General features: G+C 46.9%; 1 protein-coding gene across 1 annotated transcript in view; it reads right to left on the bottom strand.

The window, feature by feature from the left end:
- Positions 1–26,910, bottom strand: part of MVB12A (multivesicular body subunit 12A) — a 222,113-nt gene that overhangs the window by 100,726 nt on the left and 94,477 nt on the right. Inside the window, exons 6-8 of the mRNA XM_069604019.1 lie at positions 15,662–15,793; positions 14,484–14,590; positions 1,088–1,149 (exon numbers count right to left, since the gene is read on the bottom strand). Of these exons, the coding sequence (XP_069460120.1) occupies positions 1,088–1,149; positions 14,484–14,590; positions 15,662–15,793 (301 nt within the window). The remainder of the gene's footprint in view (positions 1–1,087; positions 1,150–14,483; positions 14,591–15,661; positions 15,794–26,910) is intronic.

Raw genomic sequence — 26,910 nt, 5'->3', positions numbered from 1 at the left:
GCACCTTTTATCCCTGTGGGGAAGGGAAAGGGCCGTCAGGTGTCTATGATTCTGATCAATTGCCTGACTTTGCCTGACCCTTATATTGGGACATGTCAGGTAAACAGCTATGGTGTTAGTCCATTGTCTTTTGTGTTGTGCGAAAATGTTTCTTTCAGAAAAGGGGGTACCATGTTTTGGAATATCCTACGTGGTAGGATGGGGAAAAAGTGTTGAAAGAAGGGGGATACCGCATCTCACCCGTCGGTGTCCCACTCCCGACGGACCATCCCCATCCAGGTGATCCTTCCTCACTGGTCCACCCCCAGGAACTGGATCCAATAGCGATGGCCGTGTCCTGGGCCACCTGGATGACAGATCCCCGGGGACTAGCCAGGGAAACATCTTCAGGTTTCTCACAGTACCTTGACCCCATTTGTAACTCCTGTGTGCATCCCTACGTGCAGCGCTCTGTTGCTGCACAGCTAGGGTCACATTTTATAAATCCTATACGTACCGGCCACTGTGCTGGTGAAGTCAAAAGGTCAGAGCGCACCATTATAAAAAGTCTCAGATCTACATCCTCCTTTGAAGAGAGCAATCTCTTTGCTAACTCATAGAAGCAATGCTGGGAAATTATTTGCCTGGTAAATATGCAGGTGACGTACTGGGTTCAGAAAGAGTAATGCTTCCTAAAGAACACACCTCAAAGCTTGAAAGTAAGTGGGACGTGTCCCCATCTCAAGTTACAGCTGTTTTATTAGTAGGTACAGAATTAAATGCTTTCTGCGTGGAGGGGAGATCAATCTGTAGAAATCAAAAATATGCATCGATCAAAGAAATATTATCGCATCAAGGCATTTTTGCTAAAAATAAATTAGATTTCAAAATGATATGGCACTTGAGTCAAAATTGTACTGGATGAACTCCTGTATAAGAGGACGTGAAATATGTAAACATTTAAAAAAAAAAACTCCACAGCAGTCTCTGAACCAGGCTCTAGACAAAACAGTATAATTTATTTTTCTCAAATAATTATCATTGAGGTGAGCTAAAGACCAACAGATTGCCATATCAATTGTTAAGAATCCCGTTTAATAATACTCACATTCGTGCCAACGCTTTTGTTTTCAAATTTGGGATGCAGAGCAAACGGCACTCCGTCCATAGCTAAATAAAATCAAAAAGATTAGTGATACAGTGAGCAGAATTTGTGGTGGGTCTACAAATAGTATGCTAGAACCAAAATAAAGACTGGCCACTAGAAAGGGCACTCTTTTTCAAACTGCTAACAAGCTCCTGTACCTTCTTACCGACTGACTGCCACATTTCCCAAATAAGAAATATGCTGCCTCAAGGTTCTACTTGGGATCAAGAAGGATGCCATGACCATGTATTTAGAGATTTGGTGATTGTTAAAAGATTGGACAATTCAAAATAAAACGAGATCTTCCAAGACAAAACAAAAAAGTAAGGATGGTTCTCTTCAGTGAGAGACTTGCCTAAAACATCAGCCCACCTTCTGCCCAATGCCTATTCTGCCAGGGCAGTCACACTGGCCTTCCTGACTTCAAAAGCAAATGTCACAGTTTGTTCACTTACATGACCTCTCTGGTGTTGCAGGGCAGGGGTCTGCAACCTGCGGCTCTCCAGATGTTTTTGATGACTCAATCCCTCACCATTTGCTGTGATAGTTAGGGCTGATGGGAGTTGGAGGGCTGATGGGATTTGTAGTGCAAAACATCTGGTGAGCCAAAGGTTGCAGAACCCTGTGCTAGGGTATCAGAACCTTCCTTAGTATGCACTAGTTGTGGTCTGTCCAGGGTGCGGTTCAGCTCAACTCACTTGAGGCTAAGTCCTTTGGGCAAGTGGCACCAGGTTCATGGATTTAGCTTGTATACTGGGTAAGAGGAGCATAGCCATGTCCTGGAAATCGAAGAAGGGCCCACGGTATGCGGTATGGCTAAAAGAAATGCGGCGCTGGAGCGCAGTTGAGACAACGGCCTGGGAACATGCCATAGATATTCACGGAGGGGAGGTGGGGCTCCTTTTTGAGGCATGGAAGTCACTGGTTAACACTGCTCTCTACCCTTCCGATGACAGACCACTGTGAACTCCTACAAGAGAGAATTAGTCTTATATTGTGTAGGATTATATACTCAGCTATCCCCCCGTATAGATTGGGACTTCAATGGCTGCTCTCCTACCTGTGATGCCAGGCGGCATGAATAAGTGGACTGTGTAACTATACACAGTATTAATGTACTTGGTTGGTTTTGTTTCTATTTCTTTGTTCCTTCTTAATCCTCTATACCGTTTAGAACTATTGACTTGAGGCAATGTACCACACAACATGATCTGTTTACTTTGTATTCTGTAAATGTCAATAAACGAATAAAAAAAATAAAAACAATTTTGGCAAGTGGGTCAAAGGACGTAGGCCGCAGGGAGAGTTGCAGGAGAGTCTTGGAAATCTGTCTAGGCTTTCCCCAGATTTCTCTTTTCCAACCTCTCCAAACACACACTAATCTTTCCGACTTCATCTGGTCCTGCCCAGAGTCTCCAAGAATTTGATTAATGAATATCTAAAAACAATTTTATGAGAGTTACCTGTGCCATAAATATGAGTACCCGTGTGAACTACAGATATTGCCTACCCAGAGTCAACCATATCTTCAGCAATCTGCCTATTTTTTCCATAGAGGTGTGGTTTCTCTCTCCTCTGATGGTCTCATTCCTCGCCACCTATTGTTCCTGGTTCTGCTTTTTCTCCTCATGGTAATATTCCCTCAATCTCCTCTGTGCCACATTTAGTATAACCATCAATATCTCCTTGGGATGTTGTGTTCTCCTTCTTCCACCATCCTGATGTTACCACTCTATCCCCTACTCTGTTGGTATTTGGTGAAAATGTGGAGTTTGAGCTATTGGACAGGCATAAAGTCACTTGCTCACTCAGTAGTCCCATAAGCACAACATTATTCCCTTCCAAGAGTCAATTATTATTAGCCAATGGCTACTGACAAGTGCAAATTCTAAGGTCTACCTCAATGCTCACCTTCCCACTTTCTCCCACCATTGTTAACCACTCTTGCTACCACCACTTTCTGTTCATTCTCACCCTCTGATGTTTCTATCTACTCCTCCTAAGCTCCTATCCCCTCCTGCTCTTCACTCACACACTCCGTTACCACCTCCTCCTTGAACCAGTTTGCTATTGTATTCCTGTTCTGCAAAGCTGCCACCTTAACTATCCTCCATTTCCCCATGTTCTGCTTCTTCCACCACTCTCCAGCCTCCTGCTCCTAAAACCCACCCTGCTCAGTGAAGCTGGGTGCTTTTATAGAGAGTTCCCTCCGCCTTACGGGTGGGTCTTCTAGTGAAGTTATAAACTATAATTGGTATTTGGAGAGGGCTGTGATTGGGTGTCCAGTGTACATCCGAAGTTGCTTTGGGCTCTAGATGCTAGCTGTTCTGATCACTTCAGAATTCTACGTGTGTGATCTCCAAGCTGGAAATACACTGGGTAAGCTTTTGGAATATTTTTTTTCACTTCGAGCAGGGGGAAGTAGCAACATTGGATCACCAGGGTTACCAGTCATTTGGTCGAAAACCAAATGGTCGAATGACCATTTGATCGAAGTAAAATGGTCGAAAAAAAAGGTCGAATTTTTTATTTTTTTATTTTATGGGGGGGTTACCCTCCCAACCCCCCTTTTTCTTTATTAAAAATATTTTTAAGCAACCAAAACTTTAAAAAAATATATAAATCAAAATTTAAAAAAAAAAAAAAAAAAAAAAAAAAACGACCCTTTTTTTCGACCATTTTGATTCGATCATTTGACCGGACACCGATCACCAGCAGGAGCCTTTCCTGTTGCGGAACAATGATGCAGAAGCATCTCTTCCTACTCAGAGTTCAGAGCATTTGAGAAGTCACAAACTTGCACCTTTGTATCCACTGTTTACAGTAGCTCCTGGTGAAGCCCAGAGAACAGTTCCTTGATAAACCGAGAAATATGAGTATGTAAAACCTCCCTAAACAAAAGCAAAAAACCTTCTTCCTTAAATGAAAAGCTTCCTTTTCCCAAAGTTATAAGTAGGTGTCTGCTGTGGTGGGAGCTTCAGGACACAACAGATGGGTAGGGGAAATTGTTAGGGAAGAATCTAACTCTTGAGGGTTCTGCTGTCCCATTTCATAGAACCCCTAAAACGTTTTGTTTATTTCCTCTTGGTTTCCTAGGATGTTTGACTTAGGTTTTGTAGTCAGAGGGATTTGTACTCCAGTCAAACTGTTACTGCACCCCTTTTATTATGCAGTCCTATGGTAGCCCACAAGGCTCCTCAGAGAGGGGTGTTTAAGCACCACATTTTGGCCCTAGGATGATTACATCGCCATAAATTAATCTTGTGGAGTAGATTTTGGCGGCTGCATTTTAATTTTGGCTTTCCCAGGGGTGCAGCCAGTTGTACTGATCAACGCACTGTGAGGGTGTATAAGAAGGAGATTGGCAAGGAGTGGTCATTTTGTGGGCTATAGAACTCTATCCCTACTTCTAAGGGGCTTGTCCTGCCTTAATCTAGGAAAATATTAGTGAGCTGTAAGAATATCTGTCAAAACAAAATGTTCTCCATCCTCTGTCAGAAACCAACTATTTTAACCCCCAGCACTATGAAGAGAAGTCTTTAACTAAAATGAAGTTTGTGTTTCCTTCACCAGGGGAATGACTCACTTCTCCTGGCCCTTCTATAATGGTTCTCCACAGTGGTTTTAAAGCACTCTTGCAGAAACTTTGGATTAGTCTCTAACCCCTTCCAGGGTGTAGAACTCCTCCTATCCTTATTCGGCTTCCATTGAACACTGTGATGATGGATTTCATTTCCAGGGTTCTCTATATATTTCTTGCATGTCTCTCTACTGGTTTCTATATTGTAATGAGGCGATTGTTTCCCAAAGCTCTCTAACTTACCAATGACATTTGTTGGGCCACAGCGACGAGGGAGACAACTCCTGATGCCCTCTGTTTTAATAGCGGTATTTGGTGAATCACTGTGATGAAGGAGATGGCTCCCATTCCACTCTCCTTGAGCAGTGGCAATGGATGAACCACTGTAACGAGGAAGAGGTCTTCCGATGCACTCTGCTTGAGCAGTGGTATTGGGTTGATCACTGCAACGAGGGAGAGGACTCACCTGCACTCTGCTTGAGCACTGTCATTGGATTGGCCACTGTGACTATGGAGATGGCTTCCGATTCACTTTGCTTGGGCAGTGGGATTGGGACGACCGCTGCGACGAGGGAGATGACTCCCGAGGCACTCTGAGTTGAGCCTCTTCCCGGACCTCACCCAGTGTTTTCGTTACCTGCGGTCTCTAGGGGACACGGCTCTAGTTCTTCACAGGGTCACAAGGGCCTTTCCGCCTTGCTTCCTGCGTGGAAGACCGGTAGTCTCGGCATCCGTTTCTGGACCAGACAGTCCACCTTCCTTTGGTCACGCCACCACCTAGTGAGTCGATTCCAGGCTGGCTACCAGGACACTCCAGAAACGTCCTGTTCTTCTTTTCCCCCCTCCTTGGGAGATGGGTCTGCTTCGGTGGCTGCAGCGTTCCAAGTTTGAACTCCCTGCGTCCTGTTTGCATGCTCCTGGCTTCTGTCCTGAGATCTCCTTAGTCCGTTACTTCTTTATACTGTTGACTCCGCCCTGGCGTAACATCCACACCATCTTGGGAAGTCTCTTTGGCACTCCTCATGCCTCCAGTGAGCCACCTCGTTACAGTACTTGGCTGGATTTTCATATGGTTATTCTCATGTTCTTCGTCCCAGTATGTTTTACATGTGTCACAGTCATGGCTTTACAGTAACACCTGGTTGCCCTATCAACATTGGGGAGGAAGGGTGACACTGAGGGTAAGGTGTTATGCGACAGAGTTTAAGGGAGGCTTTTCTCCCCAAGTCGACGTCCTGATCCCCAGGAGGGGAGTCCTTCCCTGTGAGGTCCTCCCGCATATTAGCACCCCAGGGGGACTAGCCGGTAATTTTAGTATGAGCTACGGAGGTTGCAGGGCTATGCCATGACTGTAAAGACTGGAGGGGGTTATCTGTACCTCCGCCCACTATATAGTTGGTGTAGAAGCACAGAGAAGCCCAGCCAAGGTTCTCTAATGGTAGCTATGGACATGCAACAGTGTATCCCCACAGCTCCCCACAATGGAATGTCCACACACTATGTTAGATGATAACACAGTGCTTTTATTAAAGGATAAAGGTCAGGTAGATATACAAATAAATACGACGCACTTGGTACTATAAAAAGGTAACTTAAGATATATATGCAGTTTTCTGTGGTACCACTGTTACCTTTAAATTCAATTGTAACGCACTAACTGCTGACTTTTATTAAAAAGCATTAACATTTTCAGGCAAGAGTTAATTCATTAAACATTACTGTAGGAAGGCAGGTAATCATTAGAACATAAGCAGGATTCTTTATTTAGGATACAAATGCAATGCTGTGTAAGGACCACTACCCATCTGGGCAACCTGTTAAGAAAAGTTAAGGTGTACTTTAAGTTGTTTATTACAGCCCAGTCCAAATATGGTCATTAATAGTCTGCTTCTCTTTCTACAGAACCCACTAAACCCCCCCCACCACCCCTCCAAAGTACCTAAGAAGCCACAGGAGGATCCTAGATGAATCCGGGACTTCCTGGATGAATCCTGAGGATGAAGAGGCTCTTCCTCGTCACAGCACCTTTGGGACCTTGCCAGGCAAAGTGGTGGAGTTTCTTGGCTTTACTCGGGAGACCGATGATGGACCCCTTTGGAAGGAGTCGTGGGAGGTAGGTGTTGAGAAGAAGAAGGGAAATAAGCACTGTTGGAAAGGCAGCAATGCAGGTCTGTCGCGATGGTCTCTTATGTTGGGTTGCTACGCCGGCTGTGGATGTCCCAAGAAGCTGAAACTTGCTGTGGACCTTGACAAGGCTTGGCTGAAGAAGATATGACCTTTGGTTTACCTAGATTTTTGTCTTTGGGACCGCAGACGCAACACGGACCTCAGGAGGACTTCTGATTACCTGGACATGACCTCTGGACTAGACTGCAGACCCTCACCAAGTGTGGATTCTCAGGATGTCCTCTTCAGATACTGGTGGCGGGAAACCCACCGGCAGACACTCCTATTCAGGCAGCAACCCTGGACCTTCTCTGGCATGGAAAAGTGGACAGATGTCGAGACAGGGATGCCCCTTGAAGAATTATTCAGTGATTTGGAACTGTCGCAGCTCCGGATGGCAAGCAGCACTATGCCAGGGTACCCCCTCTTCTGGGTGATACTCAGCAACTTGGCTGCCAGCGGTCATGAGCACTACTCCGGACCCTGAGCGAAACAGATGGACTTCTTGGCTTTAAGATGTACAGGCACTCGTCTTCTGGACCCACAAAGATCCCTTCTATGGATGGCAGGCACACAGGCCTGGCTACCCGAAGTGTCCTGGAAAACAGCAACAGTTGCACGATGCCCCCTTGTAGCTACGGGTAGAGATGGTCTATCCAGGTCCTCTCTGGTTCAGTCCTAAAAACAGCTTTTGGATAGGTGGAAAATAGGCAGCCGCTGACGTCTTCCTCCAGCAGGACTCCAGAATTCAAGCTTAAGATGACTTCATCTTCTGCTTCAAGTTTCTTGTTTCAACTTCGGACAAGGAGGTGAGTGTGAGGCCCCCTGTTATACAAAACAATCCCCATTCGCTCAGGCTGAGCCAGGCTCAGCCAGTCAATCAGTCCCAAGTGTATTCATGCAGGCAGCACCCAATCAGGCTCTCGGGCATTCAGGCCGTTCACTAAAAACCAGGCACCCACAACACCGGATGTGGCCTGGCGGCTACTCCCCCAGCCTTTTAGTGCACTACACAGCATTCATTCCAGTTTTAGGCAGGGCTGGCTCAGATATTGTGTCACACAACCACAATTAGACACCCACAACACAGAATGCATATGGACTGCTCAATCCATACAGACAGGCTCCACCCCAAGGGTGTACCCACAACAACCAGTCCCTGTGAAGGTTCCAGCCAGTCTGGCAGGAGGCAGCCCCAGAGTCATCCATGGCCCTTCCAGCCAACAACTATTCGGGGGAAGGGAACAGAGCCAGGGCTTCTCAAGACTTTGATAAACCAAGAGCCCACCAGTGGCCATCTTGCCTTTGTGTAGGAACCCACTGATTCCTATGGCAGGCCCTGGTTATCCCATAAATGGAGGATACCCAATGCCACAATCAGCATGCAGCTGCAACCAGCCCATACCCTGCTTTGTGGGTAACAGACATGTGCACAAAAACATACACTAAGGGTAAAAGGTTGTACCCCTACCCATGGGTGCCCTAAGGATATCCCATGGGTACTGTTCACCAAAAAGGTAGGAATTAAGAGCTGCACTGCCAGGGGTACAAACTGGACTCCTGTGCTGGGAAACACACAAACACTGACAGAGAAGTGGCAGGATAAGGACGAGGAGGCCCTGTCCCTCCAAAAGCATTTCCAGCAACACAATGTAATTCATGTTTGGCATTTTGGGTCATGATCATGGCTATACAAATCTGTTTCACTGTTGCCCAGAGTTCACTTTCTCCCCCGCCCCTCCTTATACTTATATGTATTGTGCCCACCACCAGGAAATGGGCATACATGTATCTTAGGAGTGTTATGTTTAATGCAAAGTATTTGTTTTGTTATCAAACCTTTATTATTTTAAAAATAACCAAACAGAATAACATATACCATTGCTTGAGTAGATATTAGAGGATTACCATACAAATATACAACATAGCTGCAAAGAAAAGACACAAGTGGATATATATCGGCCATAATAATGAGTACGGGGTACAAGCAAAGGATTCTCCTCAACCCTCCCACTTGCCCCATACCGTCTGGAATTTTGAGGGGCAACCCTGTGCGTTGCATACTTCTACCTCTATCTTAATCTGCCTGCCTCCACTCTCCGCCCTCTGCAACTCATCCAGAACAGAACTGCGAGACTTGTCCTTGGCCTCAAGCCCAGGGATCGTATCTCTCCAGGACTGAAATCTCTACACTGGCTCCCAGTGGCTGCGAGGATAAAGTTCAAAACCCTCTGCATTGTCCACAAGGCCTTCTGGGGCCTGGGTCCTAAATACCTTCAACTCTCTCTTCCCAAATATCTTCCTTCCCGAGCCCTTCGCTCATCCGCCTCCAACTCCCTCAGGGTCAGCCGCTTCTCGAAGCAACGAGCTGGGGGTAGATCTCTCTCCGCGGCAGGGGCCTCCCTCTGGAACAGCCTTCCTGCCTCCCTGATACTCGAGGAGAACCATGTCCGGTTCCGGAAGCACCTCAAAACCTTCCTCTTTGCTTCTGCTTTCTCTCTCCCTCTCCCCTGCTGAACAGCTAATATTCTTCACTGAAACTGCACTGATCCTGTAACTGGACCTCTCTAAACGGCCTCGGTCCTGGGCCCAGCCACTCTCCACTTGCACTGATGCCCTGGAACCCCTCTGCACTGCGGGACTGTCTCTGTATCCCTACAGCCCCCCCCCCCTTCCCCAGCACTTGTTCTGCACTTACCTTGCACTTGCCACCAGGTGGCCATATTTATTTATTACTTTACGCCACTTACCTTGTACTGCACTTCCCCCCCCTCCCCTTCCCCTTGCACTTTTCCCCCTCCCCTGCACTTGCGCGGTCTGATTGACACCTGGCCTAGTAGGATCGTTGTCTGTCTCCCCTTGTTCCTCCCCTCCCTGCCTCGTCGCGTCTTGAAACACCTGTGTATAGGCGCGTTACAAATACCATATCATATCATATCATCTCTCCAGGGACATTAACATGTCTATTTAGACAGACCAATGATGAGCCGTGGACGGTCTGCCAAGCCTCAAAGTGCTGCAATGGTCCTCTTAGCCAGCCAGATTGTTACGTCCCAAAATACTTTCATATTTAGCAAACTCTGCCTCACACCATATTCCCAACAACTCTAGTTTCGGGTCTTTAGGCACCCGAGAACCCAGTAGCGTGGAGAGCCTGTCCATGCATTTCCCCCAGAAAACTTGAATCTGCCCACATTCCCATAACATGTGGAAGAAGGTGCACCCTGATCTCCCGCATCGTAGACAATTATCATTATCCACTTTGCCCCATGTTACCAGTGCCATTTGGGAGTAATAGAAACTGTGTAGTATCTTGTATTGAATTAAGTCAGAGTCTGGCCGATCAGTGGAGAAGAAATTGTACCAAAATGTCGCCCTGACAATTACGATGGCCGAAAATGCTGACTTTTTGGAACCCCCCCTTACACCACCTATATATGTGGGGGGTATAGAATATAATATTAATATGGGAAGGCTGCAGGGGGTGGGGGGTCTCCCCCCACATATATATGTGGTGTAAATGGATTTTAAAAAGTAAGTCAGCATTTTCGGCAGTCGCAATTATCACATAGATCTGCTGAGAACATAAGCGATGCTACCCATTCCTTGGCTCTAATGAACCAATGCCCTTTTCCAAACTTTCCTTTAGCCAAGTCAGTTCCTTAGTCCCAAACGCTGTTAGTACTTGATATAGGGTGGAGGTTACCTTGGTAACAATGCATTCAGGAAGGATATTAGCTTCAAGGGGTGTGCTTTTGGGAATCTCATCCAAGGACTGAAACTGGAATCCCATTGTGTGGGCTAGCTGCATGTGCCTATATCGCTCACTACCTGGCAGTCCATGTGTGCCTTGTAGTGTCTCAAATGGAATGAGCCGTCCCTCCTGTACCACATCGGCTAGATTAAGTATCCCGCAATCCTCCTGACCGCTAAAGTGTTCCATTTTAAGTATCTCCGGCAGGTGTGCGTTATTCCAGAGGGGCCGATCCAAGGTTGACCTACCCCCACCCAATGTGTTTGTGTGCTTCCCACCATACCTTGCAGGGTGTGTTGTATTATTTTTGCGATGGCTGTATTCCCTTTCCTGCCTCCATAGAGCACTTGCGTAGGTGACTTTCCTTTCATTCATCCCTTATTTATTGTAATGGCTGGTAGTCTGCGGTCCCATGCAGCCAATCATTTACCACTCCCAGTTGTGGAACCCAGTAATATCGTTGGAGATTAGGCAGATCTATTCCTCCCTTCCACAGAGCTCTGCAGCGTCTACCCTCCCGCACCATAATAGTTCTCAAAGGATACCATCAATCCTAGCAAAACCGCATTAGGAACAGGAACTGTAGCATTTTGCAGCACATAACGAAATGTAGGGAGTGTTAACATTTTGAAGAGAGCTGTCTTGCACAGTAAAGTTTAGTAGGAGTGTGTTAGGAACGTTTTTTCTAAAGTCGAAGGACTACATAAAACCATATCTGAGGCAATACAAAAACTCCACTCTTAGTATAAGACTGTACCACACGAGAATGTTGGTAGCATGGACATTACAGCTAGGCTTATGTTAGGAGGGAGAGAGGGCTTGTAGGAAGGTACAAATAAATTGTACCATACATATTGTTCAAAGAAACACTGAAACACTATGTATTGTAAAAAATTATGATTTATTATAAATACATGTAGGCTATGACAAATCTTGGGAAAGGTCAGTACTATTACATACTATATAAACACAATCATTAAAAACCAACTTAATACTTATGGTATACAAAACAAAGTATAACCTTTTTAAGAAAAGCAATCAGCAGTTCAAGGTGAGTCAAACCTAATGTAACACATTTCAGAATGCCATAAGGCAGCAGACCCTATTGGTCCTAACATACAGTGTTATTCCCTTTCAGAACCACTTAGACCAACACTGTTACAAGTAGATCTCCTGCAACATATGTGACTTTCTTCTATCATGAATGGTAGTTCCTTTTAAGAACACAGTTCAGAAATAGAAATATAACTCCTATACTTCCTAGAGAGGCCTAAAGCTACCTAAGGATAAGTATGAACACAGTAAACTATTTTAGAAGTTCACTAAAGCATTACAGGGAACGCATAACCCAATATTACAGTTTAAGAAGAACAACAGATATTCAAAGTAGTTAGAACCTATTGATATATAAACTTATTACACTATTTCTACCACAGGAATAGACAGTTTAACCAATGATACTTTTGAGAAGTGTAAAATACAGTTCTAGGGTATCCATATACGTTTCAAAGGGGCAATAAGCAACTCATGCGTACGTAGATCAGGGAAAGCAAAACCAAGTGGTACACTTTAAGAATGACACAGTTATTCAAGGTAGGTACACCCCATTGGTAAGCGTTTACACTCATTCAGTTAAGAATAATAAAACATTACCAACACTATTACTTTTAAGAAGAATGAACCACTATTTCAAAAGTAAGTAAAGCAACTTATATACTTTTAAAGGAGCAACCAGCAACTTAAAGTTAAGTATAAACTTCAGGATACTTTGTAACTTACTCTATTACAGAGATAGTTGTAGCTACCAAACGGCAGATCAGAGACACCATGTGGTTCCCAAGGATCGATGCCATGGTGGAAAAGAATATCGGGGAATGTCATCTATGTCAGAGCACTACACAGACAGAAAGAGCAGAGACCCTCTGAATGCTAGAGCTACCCTAGGCAGTATGGAGTCAAGTGGCGATTGATTTCTTTGGGCCTTTTGCAGAGGGTAAATAATGCCTTCTGATCATGGATGAGTATTTCTGATTCCCAGTGGAGCAGATGGTGGCACCCACCAGCACAATAATACCCAAATTGGACAATATCTTTTCAGCGTGGGGGATCCCAGAAGTACTCAATTTACACTACGGTCCCCCATTCAGCAGTGGGGAGTTTGCTCGGTTTATGCAACACATGGGGAAATCAGCACAGGTAGATAACTCCTGTGACAAATTCATGGTATGTGTCCCTTCTGCTCAAAGCCTCCCCCTTTGACGCTAGGGAGGTGAGCCTGCTGCGCAAGACCTTCCTTTCGGATCTGGGCAAGTGGGACATCACTGGGAAAGACTCCCCCTTTGGGCACAAAGACTCCCGTTCCTTTCAGCAAATTCCCTAGACTCTCCAACCTAGTAGCATATATGGGACTATCAAATCTGAAGAACATTGTAGTACTCAGAGCCTGGTCTGAAGGCCACACTAAAATATACCTTGGCTGCACAAGGAAAAGGATCGGTCTCTTTTTGATAAGACATACAAAGAACCGAGACAAGGAGACTGAGGAGAGAGAGCACACCGAGGAGAGGCGAAGCGCAGAGCGAGAGCGAGATAAGCATAAGCAGGGGAAGCCCCCTGGCAATGGGACGTCTTGAGAAGGCGTAGTCTAGGGGAGGCCACAGAGCCTGCTACTGTGAGAATGCCCCTGAACACCAGAGGGAAACATATACACAGGTGGAACAATGCTCTTTTGATCACAAAAGAACGTACAATAGATAAGAAATCAGATTTGACAGAAAGCAGTGTAGTCTTCTTACAATGGGGTGAGTTTGAGGGACATTCTGACCAGGTTGTGGAGGGGGAAAAAATTGAACAGTCACCGTGGACAATACATAAGTGGCCATACATAGATTAAGGGCAATCACAATTAGACATTTCTAAGTGCAGGTAGTAGGTACAGTCAGTTGTGATCTGGATGTGACCATGATGGGTAAAGTGCTAGAGTGGAGGCAGAGGATGTGAGGGACAGAGGCAGGTTAGAGGCGAGGGACAAATGTTAGCTAGCAGGCAGATGAGAGGTAGGTTAAGAGGGTAACTCTGAGGCGAGGAGGTAGGCTTCTAATTTGGTTTTGAACAAATCTGTGTGGACTGTTTCTCGTGTGTCCGTGGGAAGTAGATTTCTAAACTACAAAATGAACAAGAGCAGTATTTATTTAAAAACTATACTGGTGCCCCAAAGCCTACCAAAAAGGCACATTAGGCTACCAATGCAGTAAAATAACTTGGTGAAGTCAGAGCCAAAGTACAGCTACCAACCTACTCCCTGAAACCTATGTAGAGTGATGCAATCATTCTAGGGTAAAAATCAAGTGCCTTAGAATCAGCACTGTGACTGCGTCTTAGGTGGTAGTGAATACTATACACCTTAAATAAGAAAAAAACCCTTTGGCCACCAAAAGTCTGTTATCCACAAAACATAGCCCTCCCCAAAAACAATGGGGGAAAAAGCATAAAGTTGAGGGGCCCTTAAAAGTGGCCCTGGAATCCCTAAAATTGGAATTCTGTCATAACAGGCAACTACACAAGTGCTCATACATATTGCCTTAATTCTGAGAGTACTAACAGGCTGGATTATCACTAGAAACTGCTCATGCTCAGAAGCATTCAAAATCGATTGCCTGCCACAAAACACCCAACATTTAGCTGTTCTTCAGTAGCTTTTTGGGTTTATTTTTTGGAATGCTGCCCAGGTGTGCCAATTTAGCCAGTATCAGATATGCTAGTAAACCGATGGCATGTAGCGATTCGATTTTCGAGATAACACCCCAAAGTGCATTAATACTTGACTCGAGGGAAAGATTAAAATTAACAGAACATACCTGTTATCCCATAAATACTGGCTGCATCATAGATCGAATCAGCACGCTGCAACGGGGCCGGCTTTTGGTTAGGCCTTGGAGGCACAGTATTTGAAGCACGCCTTGGTCTGCAAAGAAAAGATGTTTTGTGCTACAATAAGGATCACTATATTAAAAATGGTTTGAGCAATCCCATAAAGACATAAGCCATGGGATACAGACTGTTCATAATAGGGTTCTCATAATAAGGTTATCAACGAGCCGGTCCATAGTTCCCAGTCCCTGTGCATGAATGTATTATGGGGTTAGATCACCAATTAATAAATTGCAATGGAAATACATGAGTTAATGCTTAACTACAGCATCTATCACTTGTATATGTCTGCAGGAGGATGCAATCATGTTTGTATCTTCTCTGTGAGATTACAACCATATTGAAAGCAGCCCAACCCCAAAAGGAGCAGTCTGCATATACTGCTAAGGCCGCAGTGCCTCCACATTAAAGAACCACCCTTGTGTGTCCCTTCTTTGCTACGCATCCATTTTCTCAGAATATTTCACATTTGCGAGATTGATGGTGTAATGCCATAAAACATTCTTAGCTTATGTCGGCTCTTAAAAATCTAAATTGAATGGAGAGCCTAGAATGAACATCTACAGGCAGGTAAAACATGCATATTCTTCCAAAGCATTATTCATCGGTAATAGAATTGAGAAAGGACTACCCATGATAGAGCAGTTAGTTTCATTTGGATAATTGAGGTCATCCTGCTGCCCTATGATTCTGCATAAAGCTTTGTTTCTTTAAGCAAATAACTAGCTAGAAAAATTAACTTGCTTTTCAACAATGTGCAAGTATCGTGGCAATAGGATATTCGCCTATAGAAAATGCACTGCATCGTTATGTAAAACAGGTTATATGTCAGAATGTTTAACGATATAATATGCCAGCATTTTACCGCAGTATGTTTTTAGTGTGATGCGACTATTACAATTCTAATACCAGGCCCATCCTGACCCAATGGATAATAAGCAAATCTTTGTCTGTGCCGAAGTCCACTTAACTGCTACATTTATTCTGAAACAAAGTCTAACCACCAGAACAATACATTACAGAAGGCGGATGATTTGTAGGGTGATGAACACGATACTAAAGAAAAAGAGAACAGGAAAGCCTAGATCCAGCGTGTAAAACTTACTGTGCCTGGCTGGAGTCTGAGCTTTCCAATGAGAGGCCTCTCATATCCAAACTGACACTCCTTGGCTTGGGGAGTGGCTTTGGCAAAGCAACCTTGTCCTTCTTGCACCAGATAACAAAGCCATTGAGGTCCCTGTGGCAAAACAGAAAATTAGATAGCACTGCATGTCAGACTGTTGTGTACATCTGAATTCCCAATCAGAATAGGTAATTATTTGACCTTGCATTACTTTTCTGCAGCTTTGCTCTTGCGACTTCTCTGTATCCATTCAGCATTTTTAATGTAGAGGCTAAATCTAGGCGACTGCAGCAGGAACGTGTTCCTACCAACTTAAGGAAAGACTTAAGGACCTGGTTTCGCATATATACACCCAGCCATCTTCGTGCTCACAATCAATTGCGATTTTGCTTTTTCCGTGTACTCTGATGCCATTTATTTGCGGTCCTTGAAGTTGCATTTAACAACATTATTCGACAAACACAGTTTTTACCAGTCCGTAAGCGTCATGTCTCATGGCATACTATTCAACACACTATTCACTGTTTTATGTGACTGATTAACCCAGGAATGGACGGGAGTAATATCAAAAACTAAAAAGTGAAAAATTTTACAAAATTTAGCAATTACGATAACTGTGAAACTAAAAGATACTACAATGTGCCTGTGAGCTCTGCTTACCATATGAGATTAATCCTACTTGGTCCATAAACCATAGGTAGATTTTACAGCCCCTATTTGCCATTTTAATATTTGTGACCAATGGCAAGAATTGTTTTTATGGGAGAGATGAATGTGCTGAAGCTCTCTGTGCCCCCATATACCTGGAGAACAGAAACAGGGGGAGGTGGATTTAAAAGACTAACTATAGAGTTTTAGGGGCGTGGCTTGGACGGCCATGTAAGGGGTCGCACTCTGGAGGAGCTCCGCTGATCCTGTTTTGATCCTGATGGAGGGGTACGTCCAGGGGGGCCGGCTGACGCTGAAAACCGATGCCCAGGTGTGGGAATGCCACCACTACACCCGGTGAAAGTTTGTGATGTCTGGGAGGCCCAGAAACCGAAATAAATGCGATTGACTGGGACGAGCCCTGAGCAGGCGGACAAGACAAAATGGCGGCGACACGCTGCGAACACCGAGGATCGTGAAGTCAGTGTCGCGATCACGAGTGCAGGACCCATGGGTCCCTTTGCTTGGAGACTAATACACGTGAGCACCGCCTAGGACGCACGGTGGCCCAGCGAGCTGGAGAGCCGAACGGATGTAGCTGTGACGACGGGACCGTGGGCCCGCTGGTTGGGGTGCTCCGGGCGTGTTGGATGCCCCATGGTGTGGTGGGCCAGGCTTTGAGCATTGAGTGGCGTGACTCCCCTTCGGTGCCTGGCGGGACGGGCCCCCGCCCGACTCATACAACAACATGACCACGAGAGGTGTGAAACCCAAGGCCAAACAGCCCATGATGGAGGCTTACGCCAAGTCCCCCTCAGGGGCGGAAGGAGGCAAGAACAAAGAGACCCCCGTGACGGCCGCGGAGTCACCGGGCACGATACAGGAGGTGCTGGCGGCGATTGCGGACTTAAAAGTGTCTTGGGAGACCAAGTTGGGCCTCGCCATGAAAGAGCTACAGGAAGGCTTAAACCTTAAGATCGGTGCCGTCCAGGAGGAGGTGAATCTGCTTAGACTGGATGTGAGGGCGATCTCGGAGCGCACGGGGACTATCGAGAAGGAGGCGGCCACGAACACGGCAGACTGCGCTGCTCATAAAAAGGAACTACACGCCCTTGTGCAACGGGTGGGCAACCTGGAGGACAGAGCGGAGCAGGCGGAGGGACGTGCCAGGCGCAACAATATTCGCATCGTGGGCCTACCTGAAGGAACGGAAGGGCCAGACCCCACGGAATTTGTGGAATCCATGTTTTTGCAGGAGATTACCGGCGGGGTACTGACCCAGGGGTTTGCAGTCGAGAGGGCGCATAGGGCCCTAACCAGGAGGCCGCCTCCTGGGGCCCCCCCGCGGCCGGTGATCGCGAAAATTCTGAACTACCGAGATCGCGAAAAGATTCTTGAATTCTTTCGAAAAGGGGGAACGATTGACAGAGGATCGGCCAAGATCACGGCCTACCCTGACTACACGCTACAAGTACAGCGGAGTCGGATGCACTTCGGGGCGGTGAAAAGGAGACTTTGTGAAGCTGGCCATCGCTACATGCTACTCTACCCGGCCAAATTGAAAGTTTTCTACAGAAGCAGATCCCTGTTCTTTGAAACACCGACTGAAGCGATGGACTGGCTAGACGCGCTGGCCAGTCCTCAAGAATCAGGCATCCAGGCAGAGACTACGGAAGATAAGTAGCTTACGGCTGGGTCGCCTAGGGCAATGGGGCCGAGACATTGGGACTTGAAAATAGTCATTTATACGGTATATGATGCGTATGATGTGGTGCTGACTGGCTGGCCCATTTGGCGCGCCTACCCGTGGTTACTTGGTTGGGAGCTCCAAGAGGCTTCCTTTATCCCCAGTAGTAACATATCTAGTTAGTTAGGTCGCTGTTAGATCGGCGACGCCCCGCAGGGTCTTACTCCTTGAATACGGGATAAGACCAGACGCGGGTGGGCCTGAGATCCAGGGATGGAGCTGGGCTTTTGTTGGGATGGGAGGGGTTGTTTGCTGTGGTGTGTAGTTGGGAAACAGGGAGGGGGGACGGGGATCAAGGGCGGAAGATCCGGCGGAGTGTTAGACCAAAGGGGTATTGTGGGGAGGGCGGGGCTGAATACAGACCAAACCGATGGCATCGGATAGTCTTCGCATAGCTACCTGGAATGTCCGAGGCCTCAATAGTTACCTCAAGCGGAACAAGGTAATGCTATACCTGAAGAGGATGCGGATAGACATAGCCCTGCTACAAGAGACCCACCTCACCAGGGAGAAATTGGAGGTGGTCAAGAGGAAGTGGAAGGGCAAGGTAGTGGGTGCCACGTACTCGGCGTATGCTAGAGGGGTCATCACCTGGGTGGCGCTGCACGTGCCGTTCCGGGTGCTTGACTCGATAGTGGACCCGGAGGGTAGAATGGTGGCGATAACAGGACTCCTGGAGAACAGGGAAGTACACATCCTCAACCTGTATGTCCCCAATCATGATACTGCAGCCTACTTTAGATCCCTCTACGGCAAACTTGGCCCCTTGGTAGGGGGTGCGATGGTGTGGGGTGGGGACTTCAATTGCGTCTTAGATCCCAAAATCGACCGGTCCGCTGATACCAAAGGGAAAATGTCGCCGGCGGCCAAGGCGCTCGGGACATTGCTGGGAGACCTGGGACTGGTAGATGTGTGGAGGAAACTCCACCCCACAGAGAGGCAGTATTCGCACTATGCGGCGCCATACGATTCATATACGAGATTGGATTATGTGTTTGGAACTGCTGAGATAGCGGGCGAAATAGTGGGGGCGGAATACAAGGCTCGAGTATTGTCGGACCATTCGCCCCTGGTGGTAGAGTGGCGACACCAACCCCCTAGGCCTCGGGTCCCCACATGGAGGCTCCGGTCGGAGGCACTGCAGGATGAGGGATTCCGGGAAGACCTGAGGGTTGCCATCGGGGAATATTTTGAGATAAACACGGGTAGCGTGCGCTCTGGGGGAACTCTGTGGGAGGCCTTTAAGGTAGTGGTGCGCGGAGTGGCCATCTCTAAATCCAAGGGACTTCAAGGGGGTATCGGGAAGAAGCTTCAGGACACCGAAAGGGAACTGGAGAGCCTGGCTCGTCTCGAGAACGCCACTCAGGAAGACAAGACTAGGATGAGGGACCTTCAGGTGGCGTGCAGCGCTCTTTGGGATCGACTATGTAGATTGAACCATAGGAAATACACCGAGCGGCTGCACGCGGGAGGCGACAAGCCAGGCAGACGGCTGGCCTGGCTGTACAAGAGCGAGTCCCCCCCCCCGAGTGGTTATTCATGAGATCCGTGGTGAAGACGGTTGTCTTCGCAGCACTCAGGATGGGGTGAACGAGGAATTCCTCAGGTTCTACAAACGTTTGTATGAGGACACTGGGGAGGACAGGAGCCAGGACATCCTGAACACACTGGAAGACATTGGCCTGCCCACCCTAGACGACCAGGAGCAGGAGGAACTGGACGCCCCTATCACTTCAGATGAGCTGGAGGTGGTGATCCGGGGCCTCCCCACGTGTAAGGCACCTGGAGCGGATGGACTGCCTAGTGAGTTTTACAAGGTGTACGTGCAGGAGCTGCTCCAGCCACTGCTGGCCTTGTTTAATGAGGCATACGAACAGGGAGAACTCCCGCTGTCCCTCCGTGAGGCCATGATTGTCCCATTACTGAAACCAGGCAAGCCGGCTGTTGAGTGTGGATCTTATAGACCTCTGTCCATGCTAAACCAGGACAGCAAAATACTCACGGCGGTGCTGGCCAACAGGTTGAAGGTAATTGGCAAGCTAATCCACCCGGATCAAACGGGATATGTCCCAGGCAGGAATATCAGCGATAACCATAGGAGGCTGCACCATGTTATCGACCATACTAAGGATGACACGGGCGAGATGGCGGTAGTGTCGCTGGATGCGGTCAAGGCCTTTGATTCAGTGAGATGGCCTTGGCTGAAAGCGGCCCTACAGGGATACGGCGTGGGCCCTGGGTATATCAGATGGGTCCAGTTGTTATATAGCAGCCCGGTGGCAAGGGTCAAGACTGGGGCCACAGTCTCGGATGCCTGGCAACTCAGCAGGGGGACCAGGCAGGGATGCCCTTGGTCACCCATGTTATATATACTCGCGCTGGAGCCGCTGGCGATATGCTTGCGGCAACAATACGGAGAGGTGGGCATTAATACCGCCAGCGGCAGCCACTTAATATCTCTCTATGCGGACGATATGCTGCTTTACTTACACTAAGGAGGAGAACCAGCAGTACGTACTGGAAGTACTGGATCATTATGCTGTCCTCTCGGGCATATCAGTGAACCCCAGGAAATCTAGCCTGTTCCCTCTGGGCGGGTACAGGGACGTCCCGCTGGAGAGGCTGCCTGTGTTGCCAATACCATGGCGGACCGACACGTTTAGGTACCTGGGGGTAAATATTTACCACCGGATTGAAGCGGTACACAAGCATAACACAGAGAGAGCCATAGAGGGGGTCAGGAGTAGCATGACATTCTGGTCCAGATTGCCCCTGCCCATGATGGGGAGGGCGGCTTTGCTGAAAATGGTGGTCCTTCCCAGACTCCTGCATTTCTTCGTGAACGTCCCGCATTTGATCCCCAAGAGCCTATTTGTACGACTTCATAGTATGTGTAGGGGCTTCGTGTGGGGTAACTCCAGAAATAGGGTGGCCCTGTGGAAGCTCCAGAACTCGTACGAGAAGGGGGGTATAGGCTTGCCCAACTTCGAATTATATTATCTGGCGGGGCAGCTGTTGTATGTGGCCAGGTGGTTGTCTGATGAAGATTCGGCGGAATCTAGGTTGCTGCGGGAGGATGCGGCCCCATACTTCCTGAGAGAGGTGGTGTGGCTACAAAGGAATAAACTGAAGGGAAGAGGGCGGCTATTGAGGTTGGGATGGGAGGTCTGGCACAGAACGTGGAAACTGATGGGGGAGCCAGAACCGCTATCTTGGCAGGTCCCGCTGGTGGCCCTGTGCGAAAACGACTCCCAACTGTTTCAGTCTGTCCGTAGGCACTGGGAGCCGGTGGGCCTGGCCACGCTCGGGGACATATGGCGGGAGGGGGAGGCGTTGGACTTCCAAAAGTTGCAGGATGAGACGGGGTGCACAGAGGCCAGTACATCACCTATGCCAGGCTAGTGCAACGAGTAAGAGAGATGGCCGGTGACGGCACTGGCAGATGATCCCGATGCCACCCTTGAAACTATGTATGATGTCTCAGAGGGCGGGCATGAAATATCACGGATATACAAACTCCTCAGAACGAAGGCTGGGAAAGAGTTGCCCCAACTGAGGCATGAATGGGAGGAGGAGATGGGTGGACTCATGACGGAGGGTCAGTGGAAGAGGGTCCTGGGGTATCATAAAAAGGTGTCCCGAAATGCACGGCTCCAACAACTCCAGTTCTACATTACTCACAGGGCCTACCTGACTCCCCAGAAGATCGCACGGTTCGGAGGCTTGATCACTCAAAAATGCCCCAGGTGTGGGGAGGTGGACGCTGGGTTGCTACACATGTTTTGGGCCTGCCCGGAAGTGTATAGATTTTGGGAGGAGGTTAAGATGAAGCTTGCAGGTGGGGGAGTGGTGTTGGACGTGGGATCTGCCTGGTCGTGTATGCTTGGGATCTTCCCCAGGCCCAGACACTTTAGGCACCTGGGCAAGCTGAGGGACCTGGCATATGTTCTGGCCAAACGCCATGAACTGGAAATCGGCTAGCAGGCCGAGAGTGGAACTATGGTGGGCGGACCTTATGAGGTGGGCGGAGGCTGAATCCGTGGTATGGTTTGAAGCGGTCACTAGAGGGGGCGAGGAGGAGATAGGGCCCTTGGTGGCCTGGCGACAATTGGTGGCCTCTATGACCAACCCACAACAGGGTTTGGACGAATCTGAGAATTCGGAAGATGAGCCTACGGACAATGTTCCACCTGACAGTGCCCCGACTGAGGATACAAGGGAGCCGGCTCTGGCTTGATGGGGGGTGGGGGGAGTTTTTTCGTATTTTCTTTTGTGTTTCTGTAAATAATTAACAGTTGTATTGTATTGTGTGTTATTTGTTTTTCTAAAATATAAAATCAATAAAATATTTTTTTAAAAAACTATAGAGTTTTAACAGTTTAAAAAGACAGGCTTGCTCTGCATTAACAAATCACTGAAGAAGTGGCTGGCAGGAAACTCCTACATTGGGCTCCAGACCAATGGAATGAGCTTAGGAGGACATTAAATACCAGAAAAGGCATCTGCGGTTCATAGGGAACTCAAAACTTGTTATTGACCCAATCATCCCGACTCACACTTAATAAGGCGCCTCTTACAGACCAACAGTAATCGGTTATACAACAGGCCCACTACCAATCGGTCAATGTTAATTGATTCTTAGTGACTTCATTTAAGTTTTTTGTACAGTTCTTGCCAAAATAATCATTAAATTTGTTAGATTGTAGAAACAACATAACGCACACAACATAGTTGCGTTACGTGAACATAGTTCAAGTAACGCAACCTTTGTAGAATGCTTGGATACATTTATTTTCGGCCTCTGCCATTGTATGGTCAGTTTTTATAAAGGCCTGTTTCGAGGGATATACAACCACCTGATCTAATGGCAGAACACAACTGATGAAACCTCTCTATATCAATAAACATGACGCAGCAGTCAGGCTTCACATTAGGAGGGAAGAGGGCAGGTAAGCATAGTTAACCAAAAAATAAAAACACCCACCACTGAAAAAATACACTTTATTAAAGTAAGACACATGAAATCTATCTTGTGAAAAATAAGTATTTTGGGCACCCATACCACAAGGTCGAATCAGTACATGTATAAAAACAGCATTGATCAATGCTGAGCTACCTCACCCCCAACCAGTAACAATTAAAGCCACTACCTAGTCCAGTGTATGGGTGTAGAGACTACGGAATCGTAGACCCTATGGAGACCCTTGCATTCACAAAGACATTAACAGGACCCCAGTTGTCACACCAAGAATGTATTTCTAACTTTCTAGAGCAAAGAAACATGAATGATCCAAATGCACACTATACATTACAAAAAGAGATAGAAGGGACAGAAAAGGGCCATACTTCAAGACAAAGTCAAGGAGAGACAATACATTTAGGTTCAGAGTCCAGGTCACCAGCACTCATTACACCCTAGTGAAAGTAGAAATAGAAAATTAGCAATAAATGACACATAATAGCAAAGCAATTCAATGGAAGGAGTTTAAGGCAGGACTTCCTCAATGCAGATAAAATCAGGTGCATAACACAAGAGCATAATACATCAAACACGTAGTAATAGTCGCTAACACGGATTACATTCGAAGGGCAGGCAATGATACATTAGTAACCATGGGTGAAACACATGTGACAGTGAGAAATCTGAGCCTGTCAGGAGGGGAACCCCTCTCAACCTGGGACAGGAGGCCTACCAGGGTACGTTCGAGAGGTAAGGCCCAAGTCTCTGCAAGTTCTAAATGTGCCTGGCTGTCTGTACACAGTCAATCACCCCTACCGTCTGTGCAAAATACTTTCCCATCTTTCTCTTCTGGACTGCAGCTACTCAAAGTCCTTGTTGCAGAGACCCGGCTACAGAGCTGACTAGAAAGAGGCAGTGGCGAGCAGTCATATCTGCAATCTAGACGCTCCATATAACATGGACACAAACTCTAAAATGGACTTGTATTGTCTGTTACTTGGTCGTAGCGGGGCGGCATTACAAAGAGGCAGCGGACCCACATACAAAAGGGGGCAAGGATTAAGGCCCAATGTATGTGGTCTGGTGTATGTAACCTGGCCCATGGGAGAAAAGAAGACTGAGGATAAAAGAGGGAACAAAGGACAGTTCCTTGTGGGTTCAGGTGAGTTAAAGAGAGGAGAAGGCAGGCCAAGAGACTAGGTGAGGAAGCACAGCGTAGCATGGAGGAGGATAGTAGAAAGCATGTGTAAGGTGAGGTATTAGTTGGTGAGAGAAAGTGCCATTTTGGTGCGAGAATGCATGCAAGGCGAGTTAGACTAAGGGAGAGTGCAGGGATGTGACTGGGAGAGTGATCAGGAAAGGGGACTGGGAGAGTGAAAAGAGGGAGCCTGTGGGAGAAGGTATGTCAGGAGATCAGAGAGTATTGACAGCACTAGAGTGTAGTGCGAGAAAGTAGAAATGAATAGACAGGAGGGTAGAAGAAGAGACAGAGAAAGACCAAGATGGAGATCGAGAGCGACACACAGTGGAAGGAAGAGAGGGAGGAGACCTGGAGTAAAGGAGAGGGGGGTGTGTGTGGAGCTAGAGGGGAGAGAGTGGGAGGGAGGCGAAGAGCAGGAGAGGGAGGAGGAGATGGGCAGGGATGGAGGAGGGGGGGGATTAGGGCACAGGTTAGAAGGCTGTGAGAGGGAAAGACAACTGGAACCTGGACAATTCAAAGGCACAATTCGAAATTTTATTCTTGTCGGACCTCTGGATAAGATCCACCTACAAATCTCTAGATGTAGACACAGATAAGAAGTTTGCCTTTAGGCTATCATGACCAGTCAGTGATGAGGTAGTAGGGGTTACTGATCTCTAGTGACCGCCTCATGATTTAGGGAAGCATGGGTTAGGAACGAAAAATCCCACAGGAGACAAGAGAATGAGAGCCCTTAGTGAAGCCCTAATCCAAGATTTCAATAAAAAACCCTGAACCGTCTTCGAGAGTTGGTGTGTTTTTGCAGCCATCTGTGACGCAAAGTAACAAGGCATTTCCTGATAACAGAATAAAAAGCAGGACTCAAAATACAGAGAAAATCAGGAGCACAAGCGAACATTCTAGTGTTTGCACCTAAACTCCAGGGACCATGAGGAAACAGGAAAATGTATCTGGCAGGTAAATACTGTAAGGGAGGCATGGTATCAAAAGTATGACACTGATAAGAGATACAAATTCAAAAGCTTTGTTCAATTTTCAGGGTTTGAAATAAAACTCCTGCCTTGCCCTATAGCTATGATGGAAGTAGTTTCTACCATCAAATAATAAAGAAACAGTCCTAGTCAGTCTCTGTCAAATCAAAGATGGCCTAAACTAACAAATCTTAATGCTTGCCCTATCTCGTATACAAAAAGTGTGTATACGGGAATATCCATGCAAAGGAAAGCAAATGTCAGAACATAAAGAATCCATGTGGCCGAGTCAGGTCTCCTTCCCACGTTGGACAGCACGGAGTAAGGCAGTCCCCGTAAACAGGATGGCACACTCTGGCTCAGGTTATCAAAACAAAGGCAGTTCAAATGTGGATCTAAGCCCGCTTGGCCTTCCACGTCAAAGTCACTCATTCCAGCTTTCAAAAGTTCTTTCACAGTTCAACAAAAGTTCACATAGGTCTCCCTCTGTTAGGCTTGGACCGTTCAACCAAAAAGTTTCTGATTCAATGTAGATCTCAGTCGGTTGGGCTTTGCACTCACAATGATAGCACTTGCAGGGGATCCCTTCCCCAAGCTTAACTCACACTCCTTAGGGGTTCCCTTCCGCTAATTTATCAACTTTCGGGCTTCCTCAGTCGGGCTCTGACCTTTTCCTGATGTCGAAGACTTTCGAATGTGCACGGTTTTTACACAGTTTTTACTATAGAACTCTGCAGGAACACTTGGACTTTCCCTTCAGCTCAGACTCTTGTGTTATTTGCCCCAGTGCCTGTTGGTCTGGGTAGTTCAGTATCACAATCATCAAAGGTGAACATTCACCTTTTCACTTCATCTTTTGGCAGGGGTAAGCTTGATCATTAAGCATTTTAGAGTTAATTTAATTCCCTTAGTCGGTTTATAACAAAAATGTCACCTTTCACAGAGACTTTCGAGTGGGCTACTTCCTTTCGCCGGACCTCTCCACTACTCTTTATCACTGGCCTCACAGTCCTTCGTAATGATCCTGATGAATGGTGGAAAAAGCTCATGGGTGGAGAAAGCATAAGGCTGATCATCTCACCGATTACATTTCTGGACGATCTTTTCCGAGGACTGGCCAATGAGACTGTTTGAACTCCCATTTGGTGTGCAAGAAGTGACGTTCAATTAAACAATGGTTAATTGTGTGATTTTGCTTTTCTTTGTTGAATGTTTTATTCTGATGTTTTAATTTGATGATTTATTTGAATGTTGGATGTTTTTAAATAGTGAAAGGTTTCATGTAAGCCAAACACTATCATAAAACAAAAAATGTTAAGGTAATCTTTAATTTAAAGTTCACTACAAGTCTGCCTTCCTTCGGGTCTCATCCATCCGTGTGCAGTCTTCAATTGTGAGATATATTGATGCAACTTACATCTTTCCTTAACACACATCGGCCTTTCATGTCGCTCGCCAACTCACCGGCTGTGTGCATTCCTTTCTTGGGGCTGGCGCCCTTGATACACAATGCAGTCTTTTCTTGTCTGGGAATTGGCCTTCTCCACGTATCTTTCACAGCTCTTTGAAGGCAACAACCTCCTGCAGGAAACCTCAGGTTTTCTTTACCCTTTGCTCTCGTCCCTCTGTTGGTCGCTCTGCTCCAGTAGGTTCGTCTTCGCCCCGTAGGTTCTGCTGCTTCTCGTGTTTCACTTTGCTCAGAGT

Source organism: Ambystoma mexicanum, chromosome 3q, assembly GCF_040938575.1.
Source record: "Ambystoma mexicanum isolate Mex_15411 chromosome 3q, UKY_AmexF1_1, whole genome shotgun sequence".
Lineage (NCBI taxonomy): Eukaryota > Metazoa > Chordata > Amphibia > Caudata > Ambystomatidae > Ambystoma > Ambystoma mexicanum.
Note: the sequence above shows the minus strand (reverse complement) of the source record. Positions and strands in the feature narration are given on the sequence as shown.